Source organism: Microtus oregoni, unplaced genomic scaffold (genome assembly GCF_018167655.1).
Source record: "Microtus oregoni isolate MIOR12 unplaced genomic scaffold, Mior012 000004F_ref0000308, whole genome shotgun sequence".
Taxonomy (NCBI): domain Eukaryota; kingdom Metazoa; phylum Chordata; class Mammalia; order Rodentia; family Cricetidae; genus Microtus; species Microtus oregoni.
This window is the reverse complement of record NW_024543063.1, coordinates 26,775,131-26,795,770: the sequence shown is the minus strand read 5'-3', so window position 1 is coordinate 26,795,770 and position 20,640 is coordinate 26,775,131. Positions and strand designations below refer to the sequence as shown.

At 46.1% G+C, this 20,640-nt stretch overlaps 1 protein-coding gene across 13 annotated transcripts in view; it reads left to right on the top strand.

Annotated features, from left to right (window-relative positions):
• Positions 1-20,640, top strand: part of Pard3 (par-3 family cell polarity regulator) — a 501,294-nt gene that overhangs the window by 378,456 nt on the left and 102,198 nt on the right. For all 13 annotated transcript variants that reach the window (XM_041649748.1, XM_041649755.1, XM_041649756.1 and 10 more), the window contains one exon: positions 3,359-3,595. In XM_041649748.1, coding sequence (XP_041505682.1) covers positions 3,359-3,595 — 237 coding nt within the window. The remainder of the gene's footprint in view (positions 1-3,358; positions 3,596-20,640) is intronic.

The window sequence follows — 20,640 nt, the reverse complement described above, 5'->3', positions numbered from 1 at the left end:
ATGTAGGTTTTATTCGTGGTATAAATGCTCAGGTGTTCAGTTGACAGGTCTTATGTGCATTTAGTGTTTTTTAAATTATATAAACCTTATTTTTTTTAGTTTTTCATTTATTAAAACTTTGTTATAAATAACTTGCTGATAAAAAGCATCTTGAAGCCAAATTAACCAAACCCATGTCCACAGTTCTCGGTGGGCGTCTGTACTTAGAACAGCTGTTCTGGAGCAGGGGTACTTCATGTTGAATTTACGTTTTCACTGTCAAATACAGTTTTATGTACTTATTCAGCACTGGAAGTTTAAGAAACACGACAGAATTAAAACTAGAAAAACAGCTAGCTTTATACCCTCTTCCATGACTTGAGTTTCTGTTGCCTCCATTTTGTCTTTCCTCATCACTCAGTATTTACCTGTTCCTGCTCTCCTTCTGTGTGCTAGAATGTGCCCTCACGCACCTCTGTTTACCTAAACTCTGTCTGTCTCTGTCTGGCTGTCTCTCTCTCTCTCTCTCTCTCTCTCTCTCTCTCACACACACACACACACACACACACACACACACACACGTTACAAAAGAGGATCTGCCTATGAAGGAGACCATGCATTTATTTTTAATTTTACATATTCTGTTTGTCCTTGTCCCTGTAAGTTTTGTCATTTCTTTTTTCTTTGGTATCCAGCTTATATATGTCCTGGATTTTCATTACCCATTCATCCATGTTTGGGCAATGGGATTAGTTTCATTTCCTTGCTGTGGTAAAGCAGCAATAAATATGAGGGTGCAAATATCTCTATCATAGGGTGTGGAGGTCTCTGGGTGTGCGCCCAGAGAGGAATGGCTGGAGTGAATGGTGGATCCCTCAACAGTGAATAAGGATTCCCCTTTCTTCACATCCTCTCCAGCGTTGATTCTCGGCTTTCTTGATGGCAGCTGTTCTGACTGGGGTGACAGGGATCTCAGGGTAGTTTTAGTTTGCAGTTCCTTGGTGCCTAGGATTGTTGAAGACTTTCTAAAATTGGCCATTTCCATTCTGTCTCTCTCTCTCTCACACATGTATACATACCCGTGGCATGGTCTCCACATGATCTGGGTATCTTTTCTAGGTTCTTTTCAATATATAATGCAGGTGTCGTTTATGCAAATATGAAGAAAGGAAAATGGAATAAAGCATTACAATGAATCTGAAGTACTACTCCACAGAAAGAAGTCTTCTGAGTTTCCCATTTTTATTTTAGCATGACTGTGCTTAGGTCTGGGGCATGGTATGATCCTTTCATACGTGGTGTAATGATCAAGTCGGGGAGATGACTGTAGCCGTCTGCTCAAACACGGCCTTCAAATCCTGACTTCTGTTTCTGGGTGCACATTGCTGCTAGCTGAGGTCACTGCACTGTGCAACAGAAATGAGATTCCGACCTGGCTTCATCGCTGTGACTTTGACCTCTCTGCAACCTCTCCCCATCCCCCATGCAGCCCCGCACAGCCTCTGGCAGCCACTGTTTGACTCACTGCTGGGAGATGTCCGTCTGTGCATCTGGCTTCTGTCACTGGGCATGATGTCCTCTGACCTCATTCACGCTGCCCTCACAGAGAGAGTCCCATTCTTTACATGGCTGAATAGTACTCATTTGTATATATATCCCACATTTTCTTTAAAAATCTATCCATTTTTGACCACTTAGGTTGAATTCCCCATCAAAACGATTGTGAAAACTGGTACTGTAAACACATGGTTTTTGTGGAATATTTTGGTGCATAGCTTTTTAACAAATCACTTTTTGTCTTAAAAACATCCAAAGAGTTAGTACTGAGAGATGACTCAGTGAGTTCAATTCCCAGCACCCTCATTGGTTGGTTGAGAGTGCACCTGTGGGTTCAGCTCCAGGGAGTGCATGTTTCTGGCTCCTGTGGGCTCCCATACGCACATGGAAATGCCAAAACAGAGACACGGAATTGAAACAGAAAGATGAGGATAAGGCATCACATGTATGTTCAGGCATGGTTTCCTGGATTTGTACCCATGATGGCCTGCAGGTGTGTGCACGGTGATTCTGAATGCTTCACAGAGCCTTGCAGGGTTTGCCTTGAAGTCTCATACACATCCATCCCCAGGAGAAGGGTACTTTCCCCGCTTCTTTGCCGTGGCTCCACTACTTTTAGATAAGCAGTTCAATTCTAAGTGTGTAATGGAAATACTTCCCTTTCCAAAATTATCAAAATTTAACTGAGAATTATTATTTTTTAATTAGGGCAAAAATTAATATCAACATAATTTGAAGGGGGTCTCTGTATAAGCTAATTTAGTAAAATCTTTAAGTCAGTAAAATGATCATGTAAGATCTTTTTCTAGCTTTAATGTAGGCAGTTTTATGTCAGGAGTTGATTGTGCGGGTGTCTTTTCTGTCTTTAATCGATACTGGAATTCCATTCTGTCTGAAAAACTTGAAATCAAAACTCTGATCTGGGGGACTCTGCCACTGTTGCAGTAGGATAAGCGCTCATGCTGAGGCTTCACAGATCTCCATGTGGTGTGGTTTTTCTCTGAGCAGCGTGTATTTATCACACCTACACATCCATGCAGACAGGTGGCAGATGTGTATCCATCACAGCTACACATACATGCAATTACATGACAGATGTGTATCCATCACACCTACACATACATGCAGTTTGCCACCAAGTTAAATGAATAAAACAACAGTAGGTAATGGCTTTGAAGCTCCGATGACCTTTCCAGCCTCGGGCTTCTGACAGGTTTATAGTATCAGGCATTAATTTTTACCCATGGGGCAGGATTGAAATTCAACCAGAAAAGTAGTTGGCTATACGTGTCATCGTGTGCACAGGCATGCAGATGATGCAGGTGCTAGCGGTCACCATGAGCTGTCCTCCTCTGTCACTCCACATCTTTATTTTTGATGCATGCTCTTTCACGGACACTGCAGCTCACTGGTTTGCTGGCCAGCGAGTCCTAGGGCTTATCCTGTCTCCTCAGGGCTGGGACTATAGGTGCCTGTACCACTGTGCTTGTTGTGCGACCTGGGACTCAGACTCAGTCCTCAGCAGCAAGCACTTGACCGTCTGAGTTGTCTCTCAGGCCCTTGTTTTTATTTCTTGATGTCAGCTAATCAGTGCGAGATCACTTTATCACCGAGTCTAATCGACATGCACAAAATGATGACGTTTAGTGTGTATGACATTAAGTGAGACTCTAAAATGTGTGTAAGTCATCGCTCATCACACACCTCCCCTAGAACTGCATGAAGCAAAGTACATCCCACAACACAGCTCGATGAAGAAGCCTGCATCGCTTCATAGAAAAGGAATAATTTCTCCTGCTTCAGCATTGTTCTGATTTTACAGGATTCAAGCCAAAACGCGCGAATTTAGGGAGCGGCAGGCTCGAGAGCGCGACTATGCTGAAATCCAGGACTACCATCGGACGTTTGGCTGTGACGAGGAGATGCTGCATGGGGGCATGTCATCCTATGAAGGCTGCTTGGCTCTCAATGCCAGACCCCAGAGCCCCAGGGAAGGGCATCTGATGGACACACTGTATGCACAAGTGAAGAAGCCACGGAGCTCCAAACCTGGGGACAGGTAGGTGCTGGTTGTCAGGGTTCCGTCTGCGCCAGCCCTGCTGGTTCTGGGCAGTGGAGATGGCTTGTCGGGGCCCGTGATAAAATGCTGCTTATTAGCGGCCTTTAAAAGGCTGTTGCGTCTAAAGGTATTAAGTTGGCACAAATCAGTGGCTGATGGGATGAAGAGCGAGAAGTTGTGATTGCTTTCCTTGCAGTCCCAGCCGAGCTCACCCTGCTCTTCATGACCCTTGGACTTGGCCTGCCTGTGGCTGGCAGCTCAGATCAAAGCCAAACTGGAATCATAAGCAGTGTGCAGTGTGTTCTTGTCTTGCTAAAAGGGCTCCTGGATAGGATAACTAAATGCATTTGGACCCTCAATTGGACTATGACTTAGAAGGGCCACTCTGGGGGAGGCATAATTTTATACTATGAAAGAATTAGTAAATGGGAAATATAGCACATCTATTCTACAAGAGGCTTGTTAGGCACCATAGGCTTCAGGTCGGATGTGTTTATCAGTACAGAGAGAAATGCCAATTGTGTTTGAATAGCTATCTGGTTATTTAAGCATCTAACCGAGTCTGTGAGCCTATATCACTGACATACACTTAGTAAGCTCTATGTACTGCTGATATACTTACTTGAAATGGTGATATACATATTTTCAGATTTTAGCTGAAACAATCTTGAATGGATCTTTCCCCACCCCTCCCTTTATAGACTCAAACACCATATGGAGTTTAGCTTCGAAGAGAATAATTCTCGTTTCCTTTCATATCAAACATGTGCACGCCATTGTCATAAACAATACGCCAATCGTGTTCTAAACGTCGCTTATCGCTCTCTATGGCAGCTGGGCTTTGTAAATTATAAATGGTTTTCCTTAAAAACAGTGTTTCTGAAGCATTTATGTGCATTGGGCTCGCCTGAAAGGCTTCTCCAAACACTGGCTGGCTACTGTTTAGATGCAGTAGGTTGAGGGTGAAGTCCAAGAACTGGGATTTTTTTAGGATCCCCCTAGGTGATGCTGGCCCTGCAGGTCATGGCTTCAGAGTCCTCGGCAGGATGCAGGCTGTGGGCTCTGCTGATGTATCCTCCCCTCCGTTTCCCAACAGCCCTCTTTGTAACAACTGGCTTTAGCTAATAGTAACAGAATCTTGCAAACACAGAAAGCAACTTCCGACAATTACAGAAAGAAACATTTTTAAAAATAGCAGACCGGAACAAAGGCAAGCACAACAGCTCCGGAAGGAGCGCCTCCCACGGCAATTGTCCTGGCCCTGCACCTTCCTTGTTTAGACTTTTGTCCTGATTGTCTCAGAAAATCTATTTGACATTGAATATGAGGAGTGAATCCTCTAACATGAACACTTAGGGTGGCTCTGGCCTCATCCCCATGTCCCCAGAAGGCTCCTGTGTGTATTAACAGATGCATCAGGACTCAAAAATGAAGTTCTCAATGGTGGCAGGGACATTTTCTCTAAAAGCTTTTTGTCTCATTTCTGCCGTGATTGTGGAAGCTGCCTGCAGAGGTTAAGTGGCATTCGAAGGTGCCTTCTTGAGAGAAAGGCCACCCAAACACCAGCACTCTGGTTAGTGACTCCTGGGAGAACAGGGGAAAGATGGCCTGGAGATTACTGATGGCTGATAAGAAAGCCAAGCATTTCTACATCTGAAAGCTGTGGCCGGGCTGCAGCAGTGACCTTCAGAGAGGGCCGCCCTACTCTCGCTGACGCAGACAGCTGCCTTAAACCAACCAAGTGCTCCCCAATAGCTGCCTTCTCATCTGAAGGCTTCTGCAAGTGTTCAAAGGGCGTCGTGTTTTCAGGGTGCTCTCCCCTCCGGCTTGCAGCATCTGGACCCGCGGTCTCCCTGCTCTGCTAACCCAGATCCGAATCAGGCCCCTGCTCATGCCCACCCACAGTCTGCTTCACAGGGAGGGCTTACGCTCAGCAGAGATCAGAACCACGCCTTTGACACCGCTTTCCTCCAAGGCTACTCAACTTTACCTGGAAACCATGCTGCATTTTTACCAGGGAAACAAAAGATTATAGACACTTGTCAAATTTTTTAATCCTATTTTTGCAGAGAATGAGGTATCCATTAATGACTGGTGGTATTGCTGCTTTAGGCGCGGCCTTTGTTCTTGTCAAGCCCTTCCTTGCCCACCTGTTGTTGAATATGGATTTGGCTTGGGAGCTTGGCCTCACTCCGTTGTCTTTCTTGTTGCAGACAAAGCTATGGAAAAGCTGTTCACACTTGGGTAGTGTAGAAGCCCTTTTCTTTCTTTCTTTTTCTTTCTTTCTTTCTTTCTTTCTTTTTTCTTTTTTTTAAAAAAAAACAATCTCTTGCTACTTCCCTACTGCTGTAAATTGTTGTGATTATAACAGTTCTTAAATACATAATAAAGACAACATGAGACTGGACTCCTGTGTAGAACCATCGCATGTCTGATGAAACTTTAAACTTTACAAAGTTAGATATAGACAAAAATGACAAACCAGTTGGATTCCAGTGAACTATGTTAGCATAGCCAGTAATATTTTTTCCATTATTTTATTTTATTGGTGCATTTTAACCAGAGCCAATAGATGGAGCAGGTGTGATGGTGCACGCCTGTCACGCCCATGCCCAGGAGCAGGTGTGATGGTGCACGCCTGTCACGCCCGTGCCCAGGAGCGGGTGTGATGGTGCATACCTGTCATGCCCAGGCACTGGAGCTGGTTTTGATATGGTTGTGAGGTGAGTGCGGATTCACCTCACCCCTCCCTCTCCTGATTCCGTTAATGCTTTTGCGAATGTGTGACCCGTGATCTTGGACTGGAATATGATATTGACATAGCAGACAGAGACTTTCACGAGCCTACAAGGCGATCTAGGCTATGCTTATATGAACTTTAAAAAGTAATCGTTCTAATGGAAATATGAAAGCTAAAACCACTCAGAGAGAAGTTTCCTCTGATGGATAATGTACAGATGCTTGCTGACTGACTAAATGTCACCAGAATTTGCCATGGGTATCTGTTGAACTTTGCTGTTCAGATCTCTGCATTTTGTGGGAATGCAGGCACTGCTGATAAGCTGACGTGTACTTCTCCGATTTCCTTTGTTCGGTAAAAAAGCAGCCCCCAGGATGCCTTGCTCAGTCATTCTGATGGATCTCACAGCCAGAAGTCCAGAAGCAACCTGGGAAATATATTAAAAGATACAAACTTGGTGTTACAATGGGCACGCTTACCCTGTTCCACATATTGTGTGCACAGTGGCTTTCTAGCATGCATGTGTTTAGAGATAGACTCATGCCTATGTGAGCGGGTCCACAGGTGAATTTGGTCACCTTCCATTTATGTCTGTTTAGTTTCATGTGTGTTTATTCTGTCAGCCTTCCCAGGCATGCCTAGCTGTATCAGAACATGTATACTGTAGTCGTGGCACCACCTTCTTTTCGTTATCCGTGTCCTTGGTAACGCTTTGATTTTCACATTCGATATATGCTACATAGGCAGTGTGAATAGTTAGGCTTAAATGCACCGGAATGTTAGTAGGTTTCTTAACGAGTCTGTGTTTAACTAGGGACTTGGAAGACTTAGGCATGGCCGGTGGTTCGTAAGCTCCTATATTACCATGGCTAAGGTAACTTCTTTGGCCGCTGTGCCCTGGTTGGCCAAGAGCCCTGTTTCCGATGCAGTGTGCATTGGAAGACACTAGCAGTTACCTCCCTACCCAGTACCTCTTCTCTCCTCTCCGCTGTGGAGTAAATCCTCGTTTACTCTGATAGGCACGTGCTTACCTAGGTGTTTCAGTTTTTAAACTCCTAGTGAGCCATGTGACGGAGTTCTAACTAGTAAGCACTGGAAGCAGCTAGGCAGATGGAACTTCCCACAGAGCTAGGTTTTCCCCCCTTGGTTTTTGTATGTGTATAAGGGTGTGTGTTCATTTATGCATGTGCATGCGTGCATGTGTATCCTGTGACTGAGGATCTTCCTCGCACAACTGAAGCTCTCGATCCCATCCCTAGCACATTAGAATCACGAGTTTGCTTGGTATTGCACTTTCGGGTTTTCCGATTTTCTTCCAGAATCTTGGATAGGTGCTCTAGGGGAAAAAAGCCTAAAAGGGAAGGCCACTTAGAATCTGCTGAGCAGTGGCAACTCGTTCCTGACTTGCCCTGGCCCTTTGTCAACTTGAAAAAATCAGTCTGTTGCTAAAGTTGCTTCCTTGAGATTTCTGTCTCAAGAGGCCAGATGCTAGGGTGGATGTAAGGAACTGTCTACAGAAGAGCTCAAAGAGAAGCCCTCTTTTCCTCTTCTCCTCCTCTTTCCTCATCCCCTTTCCCCTTCCTTCCCTCCCTCTGTAGCTGTGCTCCTCACCCCTGCTCTTCCTTCTCCTTTTTAAAGACAGAATCTTACATATCTTGGCTGACCTCAAACTCACTACACAGCCAAGGATGACCTTGAACTTGTCACCCTCCTGCCTGCACTTCCTCAGCACTGAGGCTATCTGATTCCTGCTGCATTTTATTCACTGGGTGTAGGCCTGCAGAACCCTCCTTAACTGTTTAAGAGTCTTTTAGATCCTAATAACTCCCACCTCCGTGGACGATTCTCCTACAAGATCAGAGGCAGTTGAGATCAGGAACTTGAACTATGCCAGCAGCATGCCAGAGTTTGGGTCTGTGCTCTTTCATTGTGAGCTGAGCGCTCTGTCTCGTTCATTTCACCTGTGACATGGGGTTCAGAGGCATTGGCTCACGAGGCTTGGCAGAGACCAGCTCTGATAAGAGTAAAGTGTTGAGCTCTGTGCTTGGTGCATCCTAAACACCATTCCAGCGCATCCTAAACACCATTCCAGTGCATCCTAAACACCATTCCAGTGCATCCTAAACACCATTCCAGTGCATTCTAAACAAACACTATTTCAGATTCCTGTTGCAGTTGTCACTTACAGAACAGGCTTTAATTCCAAAGAGGGCACGGTGTCCCCACACAGGTACAGAGAACAGTGACTGAAGTAGAATCGAGGGGCGACAGCTCATAAAGTGTTTCCTCCAGCAGCAGAAATTTAAAGACTGGGTGCCTCCGGCTCATCTGTGAGCTGGACAAGGGAGGCAAGTTTCCGTCAGGGTCTCTCTGTCGGTGTCCTGTGTCTCTTTGAGTCGGATGCTCTTCCTTTTGTACCTGTGCATGGAATCCCTTGGATGCCTTCATGTTCTCTTTTCATGGAATTCCTACTGATCCCTAGCCCTTCTGCAGAGAATCTTCAGCTGTTCAGGCCTCACCATATACTCTTGACAGTTCTGTCAAATTTTAGAGGATGCACAGAGAGCCCAGAGTCCCCACTCATCTCACCACAGCGTCAACAAAGTGGAAGAGGGTTCTTTTTCAAGGTGGAGCTCATTCCCCGAGCTGACTGGGTAGGGCGACTGCAAAGGAACCCACCGCAAGAACCTCTCCCGTGTGTGCTGAGCTCGTGGGAATTCTAATCCTATAGTTCTGGCTGAGGAGTGCCCACTCGTGTCATTGATGCCTTTCCCAGTTGACTTTTCTGCCACTGACTCTTTCATATCGGGAACACAATGTTCCTAGGCTGTCGGGAAGAGAAGCATGGGTTCTAGCCTGAGCGAGTCACGAACGTCTTACCTGTGGAGTAAGGATGACCATCACTGGACACGGTCCATTGCATTTGCAGCTCACCTTGATTCAATCGTTTTATTAAGCGACTGTCTCGCATTTGTGATACTATTCCTGTGTTTTATTCATTGTTTCTTAGCAGCCATAGCTTCCTTTCCATACAAGTTACATGACTCTGTGTAGGAAGTTTGGAGCGCCCCAGATTATAACAAAGGTGTGCTGAAGTCATACTCAAGATTGTACACCGTGCATCTGTGTTTGTATTCAGACCCTGGCCTCCGAGGCAGCTCGGATGGACATTTTCTGACTGTCGTCATGCAATCATCTGCCACCAAGAATGCATTGTCCTCAAATATAATTGAAATAAAGCCAGAACTGTGCTGTTACAAATCTAAATGCGGAGAAATAGTAGGCTAGACTCCCCGAGCTTGCCCAGGACGCCTTAATGGAAGCATAAATACCATAATCATATGCTTTTTGCATGCATTTCACCATGAAGGGAAAGTGCCAGTTTTAAAAGAAAAGACCTTTATGAACTTGTTCCCCCTTCCCCACTAAAACTGGCATCCTGTGGAGTCCAAAAGAAGTCTGACAGACACAGAACAAAACTAATTTTCTGAGATGCAGGCCGTTATTAAACGTGTGCCCTTTGGAAAATGTTGGGTCGTATAACAAAATCGCGTTTGCTATTCAGAGAGTCAAATACTCTACCTCCACTCATTCCTATTGTGTATGTCTGCCTTTCTTGAAACATGAGAAGGTAGTTTAGGAAGGGGGTGAAAACTGTCGGACCCAGACCACGCGTCTGTTCCACCTGCCCTCTGTCCATTTCTGTCACTGGCTGCTCCTATAGCACGACCCTCTGTGAGTACTGTCTGCTCCATCACTCTCTTCCAGCTGCTCCTGGCTCTGGAGTGAAAAACTCTCCATTCCTGCATTTGACTTCCTGCTCGCCCTTGGCTGGAGTTTACCAGCGCCCCCTCCCGGTGGAGTAGGCCTCACTCTGAGAAGCAGAGGGCTTGCACCATCACGACCATCTTCTTCTAGAGACAGGATCCTTTGGTTGTAGCATGGGACAGGTGCCCTCCAGTTTGCCAAGCTAAGGAATTTTGAGTCTCTTTCTCTTCTACAGCACTGCTTTCATGACCCATGGGAGTCTCCCAGCATCCTCCTTGTCTCCAGGCTTGTTACTGACATGTCCCCACTTCAACCACTACCTGGGTTTTGAACTTAAAATTAAATATGCCTACGTCTCACCTTGACTTAAAATTATCCTTCAGCTTGTGTTCAAGATGTAACCTATTGCCTTAACACGGGACTTCTGGCTTCCCCAGCTTCTCAGTTCAGGCCCCTCTCCTACATATCATGCAGTGCCCATTGATTCATGTCTTTCTGCTAACTCTTTATCAGGGTAAAAGTGTAAGCCGAATTGTACTAGATACACAGGCGAGCCATGCAGCTGTTGGTGTTACAAGTTCTGCAAATGGTATATTTTGGTGAGGATGGGTGTCCTAATTAGGGTTTCTATCGGAGCAGTAAAACACCATGACCAAAAGAAACATGGAGAGGAAAGGATTTATTTGGCTTATACTTCCAGGGAACAGTTCATGACTGAAGGAAGTCAGACTAGGAACCTGGAGGCAGGAGCTGGTGCAGAGGCCATGGAGGAGAGTGCTGCTTACCTACTTGCTCCCCATGGCTTACCCAGCATCTTTGTTCTACCACCCAGGCCCAGCATTGCAGGGGTGGCGCTGCCCACAGTGAGCTGGGCCCTCCCAGATCAACCGCCAGTCAACGCGATGCACCACAGGCTAGCCCGTCTGGTGGGCAAACTTTCTCAACTGTGGGTCCCTCTTCTAAGATGATGCTAGCTCGTGTCATGTGACCTAAAACTAGCCAGCACATGAAGTCCACAGCCCCAGTTCACCAAGCTGTCGGGTACAGTTAGAGACTCCGCAATTGCAATAACGGCTGAGCGAGGTGACAGCAACAACCCAAATAATGAAACTGCGAACGTAATGAAGCCATAAATAAGGTCATGGCTAATCTCAAAGACATTTTGTTTAATTCCTTTGGTTGATTAACGTTGCCCGAAACTACAATTTGTTGAGGGGGGTTGTTTATTTATATATTTATTTCTGCCTCGGGGAACACTTACGTATTCTACAGAAATGCGGGCTAAATGAAAACTATTTTAGTCCCTGGTAATCATCAGCAAATTGCCCCCAGCAGAGCGTACTCATTCAGTCTTAATGTCTTTCTTGTCACACGGCCCTGAACTTGTGAGTCTTTGCTGATGAGCTGGCTTTACTGCCTTGGCCAAAATCTCCTTCATCTGTGTGGCACAGAGTGTTATTTTAGTGTCCAGCAAATCTCAAGCCCTGCTTTCCGTGCACTTTGGTACAGTAAGCCACCTCTCTCTTTCAGTCTACCTACCCCGTCTCCCCGTCTCTTCCACAATCCAAACTCACAGCTTTAAGTGCCAATCTTATTGGTATTTAGTGATCTTTGGCTGGTGTTATTTCCTTTTTGGCTCCTGCATAAGGATGGAATATCAGCCTACTATTAATATAAATTCATGAGGATTTATGTAGAGCCCCGTGGTGAGATGCATTTTCAGCTTCTTGGGAGACTTTGCCGAGCCCTGAATCCACAATCCATTTTTAAATTAACTCCCCAGCTGTTTTAGGGCCCTTCTGTCGGCACCCCGAGTCCTCCCACGAATGTTTGATTACCCTGGATTTCATTTTGCCTTCTTGCCTTGCCCATATTTTCTTCATTGGCTGATTCTGTCTATCTGAAATGATAGCACTAATTGGTTTCAAAAGCGGTTCTTTCTTTTATAATCAAGGAAATAGCTGAATTATCCCAAGCTCCTTTCACTGCCTACATGAAGATGTGGGAAGGAACGAACTTTCTAGATTGTTACAGAACAGACGAATAGAAAAGTATTTGAAGATACATTTGAAATGACAAAGAGACCCACATGTTAAAAGAAAGCATGTATGTTAGTGCACAGAAATGTTCCTTTTCTCTCTTGAGATAGGGTCTCATGTAGTCCCAACTGACCTTAAACTAGCTATATCTCCAAGGATGACCTTGAACTCCTGAGCCTCGTGTCCCACGGGACGGGAATCCATTAACTACCTTGGCTAGTTTATGAGTGGAGGGAATCAAAGCCAGCCCTCTTGCATGCTTTGTCAGCCCGGTACCAACTGAGTTACATCTCCAACCCCAGATACACATGATTATACAATCAGTATTTTTAAACAGAATTTTTATTGTTGTTTCTAACCCATAGTTATTAAAAAGACTGTATCAGTGAGTTATTAGGGATACAGAAGTGTTCCCCCATTCGATGGTTATTGGCTGTCAGCTCAGCAGGATCCAGAATCACTCCAGAGACGAATCTCTGGGCGTGTCTGTGAGAGGGAAGACCCACCGTAAAGGTGGTTGACACCATGCCCTGGGCTGAGGTGTCAGACCGCACTCAGGAATTCAAGCAGAGTATTGGCATTGTCCCTCCTGACTTTCCGTCCTGACTGTGGATACAGTGTGACCTGATATCTAATCTCTCTGCCACCACGAGTTTCTCACGTGGTAGACTCGTAAACTCTGAGCCCAAAGCAACCCCTCCTTCCTTCAGTTGCTTTTGTTTTCACTCACAGCGAACAGGACAGTAACTAATACACAAACAAAACACCCGAGGGTCATAGAACTGTCTGCCGAGAAATTCCTTTAGGAGGGAAGGAAGACGCTGTGCATGTAACTCTACATCAAACCACAGGGGCAGGGGCCTGCACACAAGTTCTCACCTCTCCATCGCTTTTACCGGCTCTTCTGCCGACCTCACCAGAGACACCTGCTGATCCTGCCCAGCTCGGGGCAGGTAACCTCACTAGGATCCTCACTGAGTGTGGAGCAAAACCCAAAGGGAAAGACAGCCAAATGCAGCTCAGAACCATACTGTAAGACAGTCCGATTGGTGCAGAAGTACTAAGTTTCTGACATGGTTACGTTTACCTGGCTGAGTGTGAATCCAGGCTCAAAGCCTGGACTGTGGAAGTTAGGGGCGGGGGTGGGTAGGGTAGCTGGTGCATGTTTGAAAAACGCCTCTGTAACAGAAACAGAAGCTGACTGAGAACAGACTCATTTCTGGTGATGCTTCTGTTCCCTTCTTTCCTTTATCCAATACATCTAAGCTCTGATTATTTAAAGGCTTCAACTCTTTGAACAAGCCCAGGTTCTAGGGCTTTAGCTGACAATTCCCAGGGGTCCAGGCAACTCCTCAAACGCTATTCAGTCCTGGCTGCGTACCAATAATTGTGATGTGGACAGAAATGAATAAGAACTGAAAATAACTAAATAATTCATATATCCTGTAGATAATAGATTTTTTTGAGGATGCATTTGAAATTGCATGAGACGGACTTGAGTGTTGGAGTGCACAGATTTGCTTCCTTGTTCAGAAATGCACATTTCATACATGCGTCTTTCAGCTGAACCTTCAGTGTTTGATTTTGTAACAGGCTCCCAAATTGTGACACAGAGACTTATTATTAGTTAGGAACACTCAGCTCTAGTTTAGGCGTGTTCCTGGCAAGCTTTTTAAATTAAATTAACCTGTTCCTCCTTCTCTGTTTTGTCTTGGGGCTTTTTACCTTTCTTTCATTCTGTACGTCCTGCTCCGAGGCTAAGCTGACTGGTGGCCCTCCTGGCTGGCCCCGGTGTTTCCCTCTCTTTCTCCCTTGCCCACTCTTCCTTTCTTCCCAAGCCTAGATCCCTCCTCCTACTTATTCTCTCTCCTCACCAATCCCGGCTATCCCTCCTGTCTAGCTATTGGCTATTCAACTTTTTGTTGCACTGTGGGCTGGAGGCCACGCCTGTTAAGATGTGGCTCTTGGGTGACACTCATTCAAACTGCTGCCTCACTGATACAGCTAGGCTGGCTGGCTAGTGAGCGTCATGGCTGCTTCTGTTCCCATCTCCCAGGAACTGGGCACTTAGCCCCTCCACCACTCCCAGATTTTACGTGGGTGCCGGGGATCTGAACTCAGGTCTGGCAGGCAGCTTTCCAGCTGAGCCCAACCAACCTGTATGTCTCTCTTTTTTAACCTGTATGTTTTTCATCTCCCCTACCCACCCCCACTTCTTTAGCTTGGATCTTCCAGTAGCATTGACCTTGTTGATGGACTGATCCTGATGGGAGCTGGTCTTTCAGAAGGTCCAGTGGCTCTCTGGTTGTGTACGTGGACTTCTTTAGGGCTCTTCCGTGAAAGTATCCCTTCCCAACTTCCATATCTTGTGCAGTCTTGGAAATGACACTTATATGCTCGTGAGTGGCGAGAGACTGTCCTCTCAGAGAGCAGAGATCATGATAAAATTAAGGTCTCCGCTTTCTGCAGACCCTGCGAATAACCCTCACTGCCATGGGAGGACCCAGGATTGACACACAGGGAAGCCAGTCCTGCTGTTTCCTCAGCACAGCAGGGATCAGCGTGCACCGCCCAGGAGCGTGCTTCCTGTGAGCAGATGCTTCTCTTGGCCCTCTCTGGATCCTTCCGATGCTTGCTCAGTGTGGCCATATGAACCAGAGGTGTTCTGTTTGGAATTCTGCTCGAAACCCTGTATGGCTCACAGAGGTCAGAAGGGCAGCTGGTGAAGTAGCCAGGGAGATGAAATTAGTGCAGGCGACGTGCTGGTGGGCCTTCAAATCCTGCCATCACAGAACTCAGTCCTTGAGAAAGAAAGAGCCCAGGTATTTTGACACAGAATGCAGTGTTCTCTAAAGCACTCTCCTGGAGCATGATTGGCTGGCTGGCTGTGAGGGGCCGTCTCTGTGGCCACAGCAGCTTTAGGAGTAGGCAAGCAAAGCCAACAGGCAGTGTTCCAGGACATGCAAATGATTTCCAGTTATGTGTTCGCCCATCCCTTGTCCACCGTCCCCACATTATATTGCCTGCTGGTGTTCTGACGTCATGCCAAGCATGTGATGTATTCCTATGGTTTTATCATCTGTCTTCAATTTGAATTAAGTTGCATTAAAAGCAGAGGGTTTGTCTATTTTTGTTTACTGTAATATTCCAGGCTCTGGTATGCTGGCATCCGTGTATGCTTGTATAAATTAAGGAATTAAGGTCAGTGAGATGGCCTTTCTGTTAAAAGCACTTTCAGCCAAGGCCGATGACATGAATTTAATCAGCAGGACCCCTACGGTAGAAGGAGAGAACTTACTGTCTCAAGTTGTCGTTTGACCTCTCCTTGACCAGTGTGGTGTTTGCACGCGGGCACGCGCGCACACACACACACACACACACACACACACATACACACACACATACACACATACACATACACACACACATACACACACACATACACACACATACACACACACTCACTCACACACACACTCACACACACACTCACACACACTCACACACACACACACTCACACACTCACACACACTCACACACACACTCACACACACACTCACACACACTCACACACACACTCACACACACACACACTCACACACACACTCACACACACTCACACACACACACTCACACACACTCACACACACACACACACACTCACACACACACACACCTTTCTTAGTATAGCAGTGTCAGTTCCTGTAGTGTGCCATATATGACTACAGAGTGCCCGTTTTAGACCCATAGATGTTTTAATTGTTAAAGTCACGTTTTATGCATGCCAATGCATGCCATCAACTTCAGCTGCTCATGAGGCTGAGGTGGGAGGGGGTCTTTAGAGCCCCTGGGTTGGATATGAGTCTGGACAGCATAGCCAAGCCCGACTGCTTATTGGGAGTCAAGTTTGTAATCCCAGTTGGCTTTGCGGAGCCTGTTTAATTGGCAGGAGGTTGGATGCTGTTCTCTCTGCCATGGGATGCGATGTGGCACACCACAGGTCCTGAGTTCACATCCTTGCATGGTGCCTGACTCAGAAGAACTGTAGTTTGTCTCCAGCTGTCTCCCACTAGCTGTGCGTTATAGGTGTGCTCATCAGCCTGAGTGACATTGGGAACTGGAGGAAGTTGGGTTAATAGCATAAGTCTCTTCTTTTCTCTCTGGTCTTCCAGAGTGCCGTGAGCTAATCCAACCTTCTGCACTCTATGCTGTTGTCATGGTGTGCTCACGAGCCCAGAGCGCAGGGCCAAGGTTTCATATCATGTATTGAGGTGAGCCCTGAGTGGGTTCTCTCGGGCTTGGAGTCAGAGAGATGGAAAGCTGTCTGTTAAGGTTGTTGGACATCCCCCACTATCGCCACCAGCAGCACAGCTCCTTCATCCTTGGGTTCTAAGCATTTAGAAGCACAGTCGTTGGCTGCGTTGATTGCTTGCCTGTGTGATATATGATGACCCCTTGCGTATTTTTAGCGTCTTTCTTGTGTAAATGCTTGTTTTAGATTTCTCCGCGTTGAGTTTTGCTGAGACAATTGACGTCTGCTGCTCTGTACCCAGTGTCCCCGTATCGAACACTCATTGCTGTGGACATTTGATTGATCTCTGCAATTAGGACGCAACATAATCTGCTGTAATTGGTATCGTCTTGAACTTGAATAGCCTACAATTAATTTCCAAAGCAGGAGGCTCAGGTGCACAGGGTTTTGGTGTTAGAGGATGCTAGCTAGCAAAGGCTGCAGGGCCGGCTGCTACTTGCAATGCTTCCTGCATGCCAGGCTTACTCGAGTCTCTTCGCTGTGTCTCCCCTGGAAGTGCGGAGTGGAGCAACAGCTCCACGGTGTAGCTAAATGAAAAGTGCCACTAGATCCCATATCACTGTTGCGGATGCCTGCGTTCATTGTATGATCATCACGCGAAAGAACATTGAGTGTTAATAGTAGGAAATACCCTACCATCGATATCTTTTCTGATAAACAGGAAGGGTTCCAGCTTGAAAATGACACTCAAAATGTAAGAAGGCCACTCTGCCTTCTCATGACCGTGTCTTTGCTGCCACTCTTGGTCCACGTGTGTGGGTTCAGCTGCCTTCACGCCTTCTAAATTAGGCCCAGAACAGGCTAAACACCCGTCAAGGACTAAATGAATGGATTTAGGTTGTTTTAATTAGCTAGGTGTGATTTAAAGGTTTCTTGAAATCAAAAAGGCTTATTCATTTTTCATCAATAATCATTTGCCTTAATATTTCATTAGAACCTGCTGGCTTGCAGGCTTCCTTCTGCGCTTTGATTCATTGTGACTGCAGATAGCTGTCCGCTCCCCGTTTCCCTCCCCGTTTCCCTCGTTCTGTACTGCGCTTTCATCCCAGAGAGGCCATGAAGATGTTTCCAGGATTCACAGGCCAACTGAGCAGACTTTAAAAAATTCTGTACTTACTGTACTTTAAGAATTCTAGGTTCTCTGTGTGTGTGTGTGTGTCTGTGTGTGTCTGTGTGTTTGAGTGTGTGTATATGCCTGTGTCTCTGTGTGTGTCTGTGTGAGTGTGTGTATATGCCTGTGTCTGTCTGTGTGTGTTTATGTGTGTATTTGTGTGCTGGCAGTATCCTTTCATCATTTGAATGGCTAATAATGTGTGAATTTTCTATTTCACTTGTCTCGAGAGCCAAGACTGAGTCTTTGTTCATAAAATCCAGGGAGTATGACTAGGGATTCGTGTTTGGACTTTGCCATCAGTGGAGAAGAACGGAGCATCTCGTGTGTGACTGAAGGGACCTCTACCTGCACATGTTTTCATGAGCGGCTAGCTTGCCCATGGCTACCCATGGTTGGCACAGCTGCGTTGCTGCCTACAGAGGGAAGCGTGAGATGGGCTGCAGAGTGGCGATGTCTGTACAGAGTGGAACCTTCTTCCGGAGTCAGGCGACTGTGTGAACAGTGCATTCAGAGGCAGGGACAGGGCATCTGGGCCAGGGAGACTCTTGTAGAAACTGCTTCAAGTTCCAAGTACTTCTTCTTTTTTTTTTTTAATGTTTCTACTTTTTTTTTTAAAGATTTATTTATTTATTGTGTACACAGTGTTCAGCCTCCTTGTATGCCTGCAGGCCAGAAGAGGGCACATGATCTCATTACAGATGGTTGTGAACCACCATGTGGTTGCTGGGAATTGAACTCAGGTCCTCCGGAAGATCAGCCAGTGATCTTAACCTCTGAGCCATCTCTCCAGCCCTCCAAGTACCTCTTAAATGGCACGTGGACAGTAATGTCTTTGGCTTGCTGGGAGCAGCTGACCTGAAATGCAGACCCGCACAGGGTAGACTGAGGTTCTGGCTGAGAGAACAAGAGGAAAAGTGGGCCAGTCCACAAGTGCTTCCCATTTCCTCCAGACTGACCTGCAGTGCCTGTGTCTTCACAGCCACGCTGGCAGTGTTGTGTAAAGTACAGACTGTCAGCTGCTGGTTGAACCAGTCATGGTGCTGAGTCACAATTGCAGACTGTCCCAAAACAAAGATTCCTATCTTTAAACTTCTGGTATGTGGGTCCACAAGTACACATAAATACTCAACTGTACTCTTCTGTTTGCTTTTTATTAAATCCCAGAAAACTGAACACTGGTCTCCCATATCCAGATTCCTGTTCCAGCAGTATGTCTAAAAAAGTTACTTTTAACCCTAACACTCAGGAGGCAGAGGCAGGTGGGTCTATTGAGTTCCAGGTCAGCTAGGACTACATAGTGTCAAAAAAAAAAAGACAAAGAACAAAGCCTAACTGAGAAGAGATAGCTTATAGCTTAACTGATGAATTTGCTTGCCTTGCACGTGCAAGGGTTTGAGTTTTATCCCTAAAACCCCCACAAAAGCTTGTGTGTGCCCATATAATCCCACCTTGGCCAGCCAGCCAAGTCCCTGTGGCCAGTGAGAGGCCTGATCATTGAAAACAAGGTGGAGAGTGTCTGAGGTTGACCTCTGGCCTCCACATGAATGCCCACAGGTGCATGCACACCTGCAAACACAAACATGTTCGCACAACATGCAAAATTGAAGAGCTACTTAGAATGAGAAAGACAGTTTAGTGGCTGTCCTTTCTGTAAAGCAAATGCTTCATTCTCATCTATTAGAGTTGGTGTGTTGGACGACTGTATACGTTGTAATATTTTTTTTTTCCTGTGATGATGTTTGTGATTCCTGGGAGAAACTGTAAGGCAGCATATAAAAGTGAGTGCCTTTTCTTGGGCTGGGCCTATGTCCTTGTCGGCCTTTCCTGCTTGGCAAACAGCGAGGCGTGCGCTCTATTGGGTTGGCTTGGGACTCGGATCCAGCTCTGCCCCTGTTTTGGATACGTGGCAAGTTCTTGCCCTCTCTGGGCCTTGCTGCAATCATCTCCATTTTCCGTCCCTTGTCCCATTGTTGGAGCATATGTCAGCTGTGTCCTGCTTTTTATATTTAGAAAATCTGGTCTTTCTAAGCCCTCATTGTGAGCACCCTGGACACTAGCAGGCTGGAAGAGAAGTACAGACAGCGTTTCTGATGGTGGCGCTCTCCCAGTCTTCTGGGAGGACAGCAGACGGGCTTAAATAACACAACCAGTTTTATTGACCATGCTGTTTATTTTAATAGCTGGGCCAGAATGGTTTGATTGACTTTTTAAAAATCTGGTATGTGTTTTGCCATATGGACAAAGCCATATCTGAAGTGCCAAGCTAATAAGCCTTCTTTTCCCTGCCAGTGAACCATGAAAGTTGTTAGCAAAATGTTTTATCTTGAAGGGATCCATTTTCCAAGCTCTTGGTAATGTAAACACCCATCTGAAGGGATAAAGTGCAGCTTATCTTCCATCAGTCACTGAAAATGGTTGCTTGGAAGAACCGTAGGCAAGCGGCGTGTGCACTGGTTGGGCTTTGTCTACTGCTCCCCAAAACTGCTCCTGTCTCTGCTTTGTGGGGTTCTCTTATTCACTCCCAGATTAGTTGATGAGAACCAAAGTGGGCTCACAAGGAGACACTGGTGGTTCCTCTGCAATCACATGACCACCTTTGCACCCCCAAGTGTAGAGTGCAGCCCCTTCCATGTGGTCTTAGTTCTCCCCTTCGCCCTGCAGAGTGGGAGAGATCGCCAGACCGGAGCCCTCGGCTCAGGAAGTGTGGTCAGATGTGTGTCTCATACTTGCTTTCTTCTTCAGAAGAAACAGTTTTTTTTTTGGCCATCTAAGTTTTTAAAAGTAGTTGGTTCCTATATTTTCTTTGATTTTTCCAGTTGTCTACACTTTAAAGTTAACTCTGGATCACTCTTCCTATCGCCAGACTTGGTAATTCCTTAAAATGGTTTGAGTACCTCTTCTGCCAAAGACATCTTTCATTTGTTTACTTCGTTCTCACCCCATATTTCCCCCTTGCAAATGGTTTCGATCCTTTTCTACTTTTTAAGGCTTTTGTCAGATCTGTCACTAGGAGGTCATCTTTGCCGGAGCCACCTTCACCCGTCGGCACTCTCTTCTTTTTCGCTAGTTTG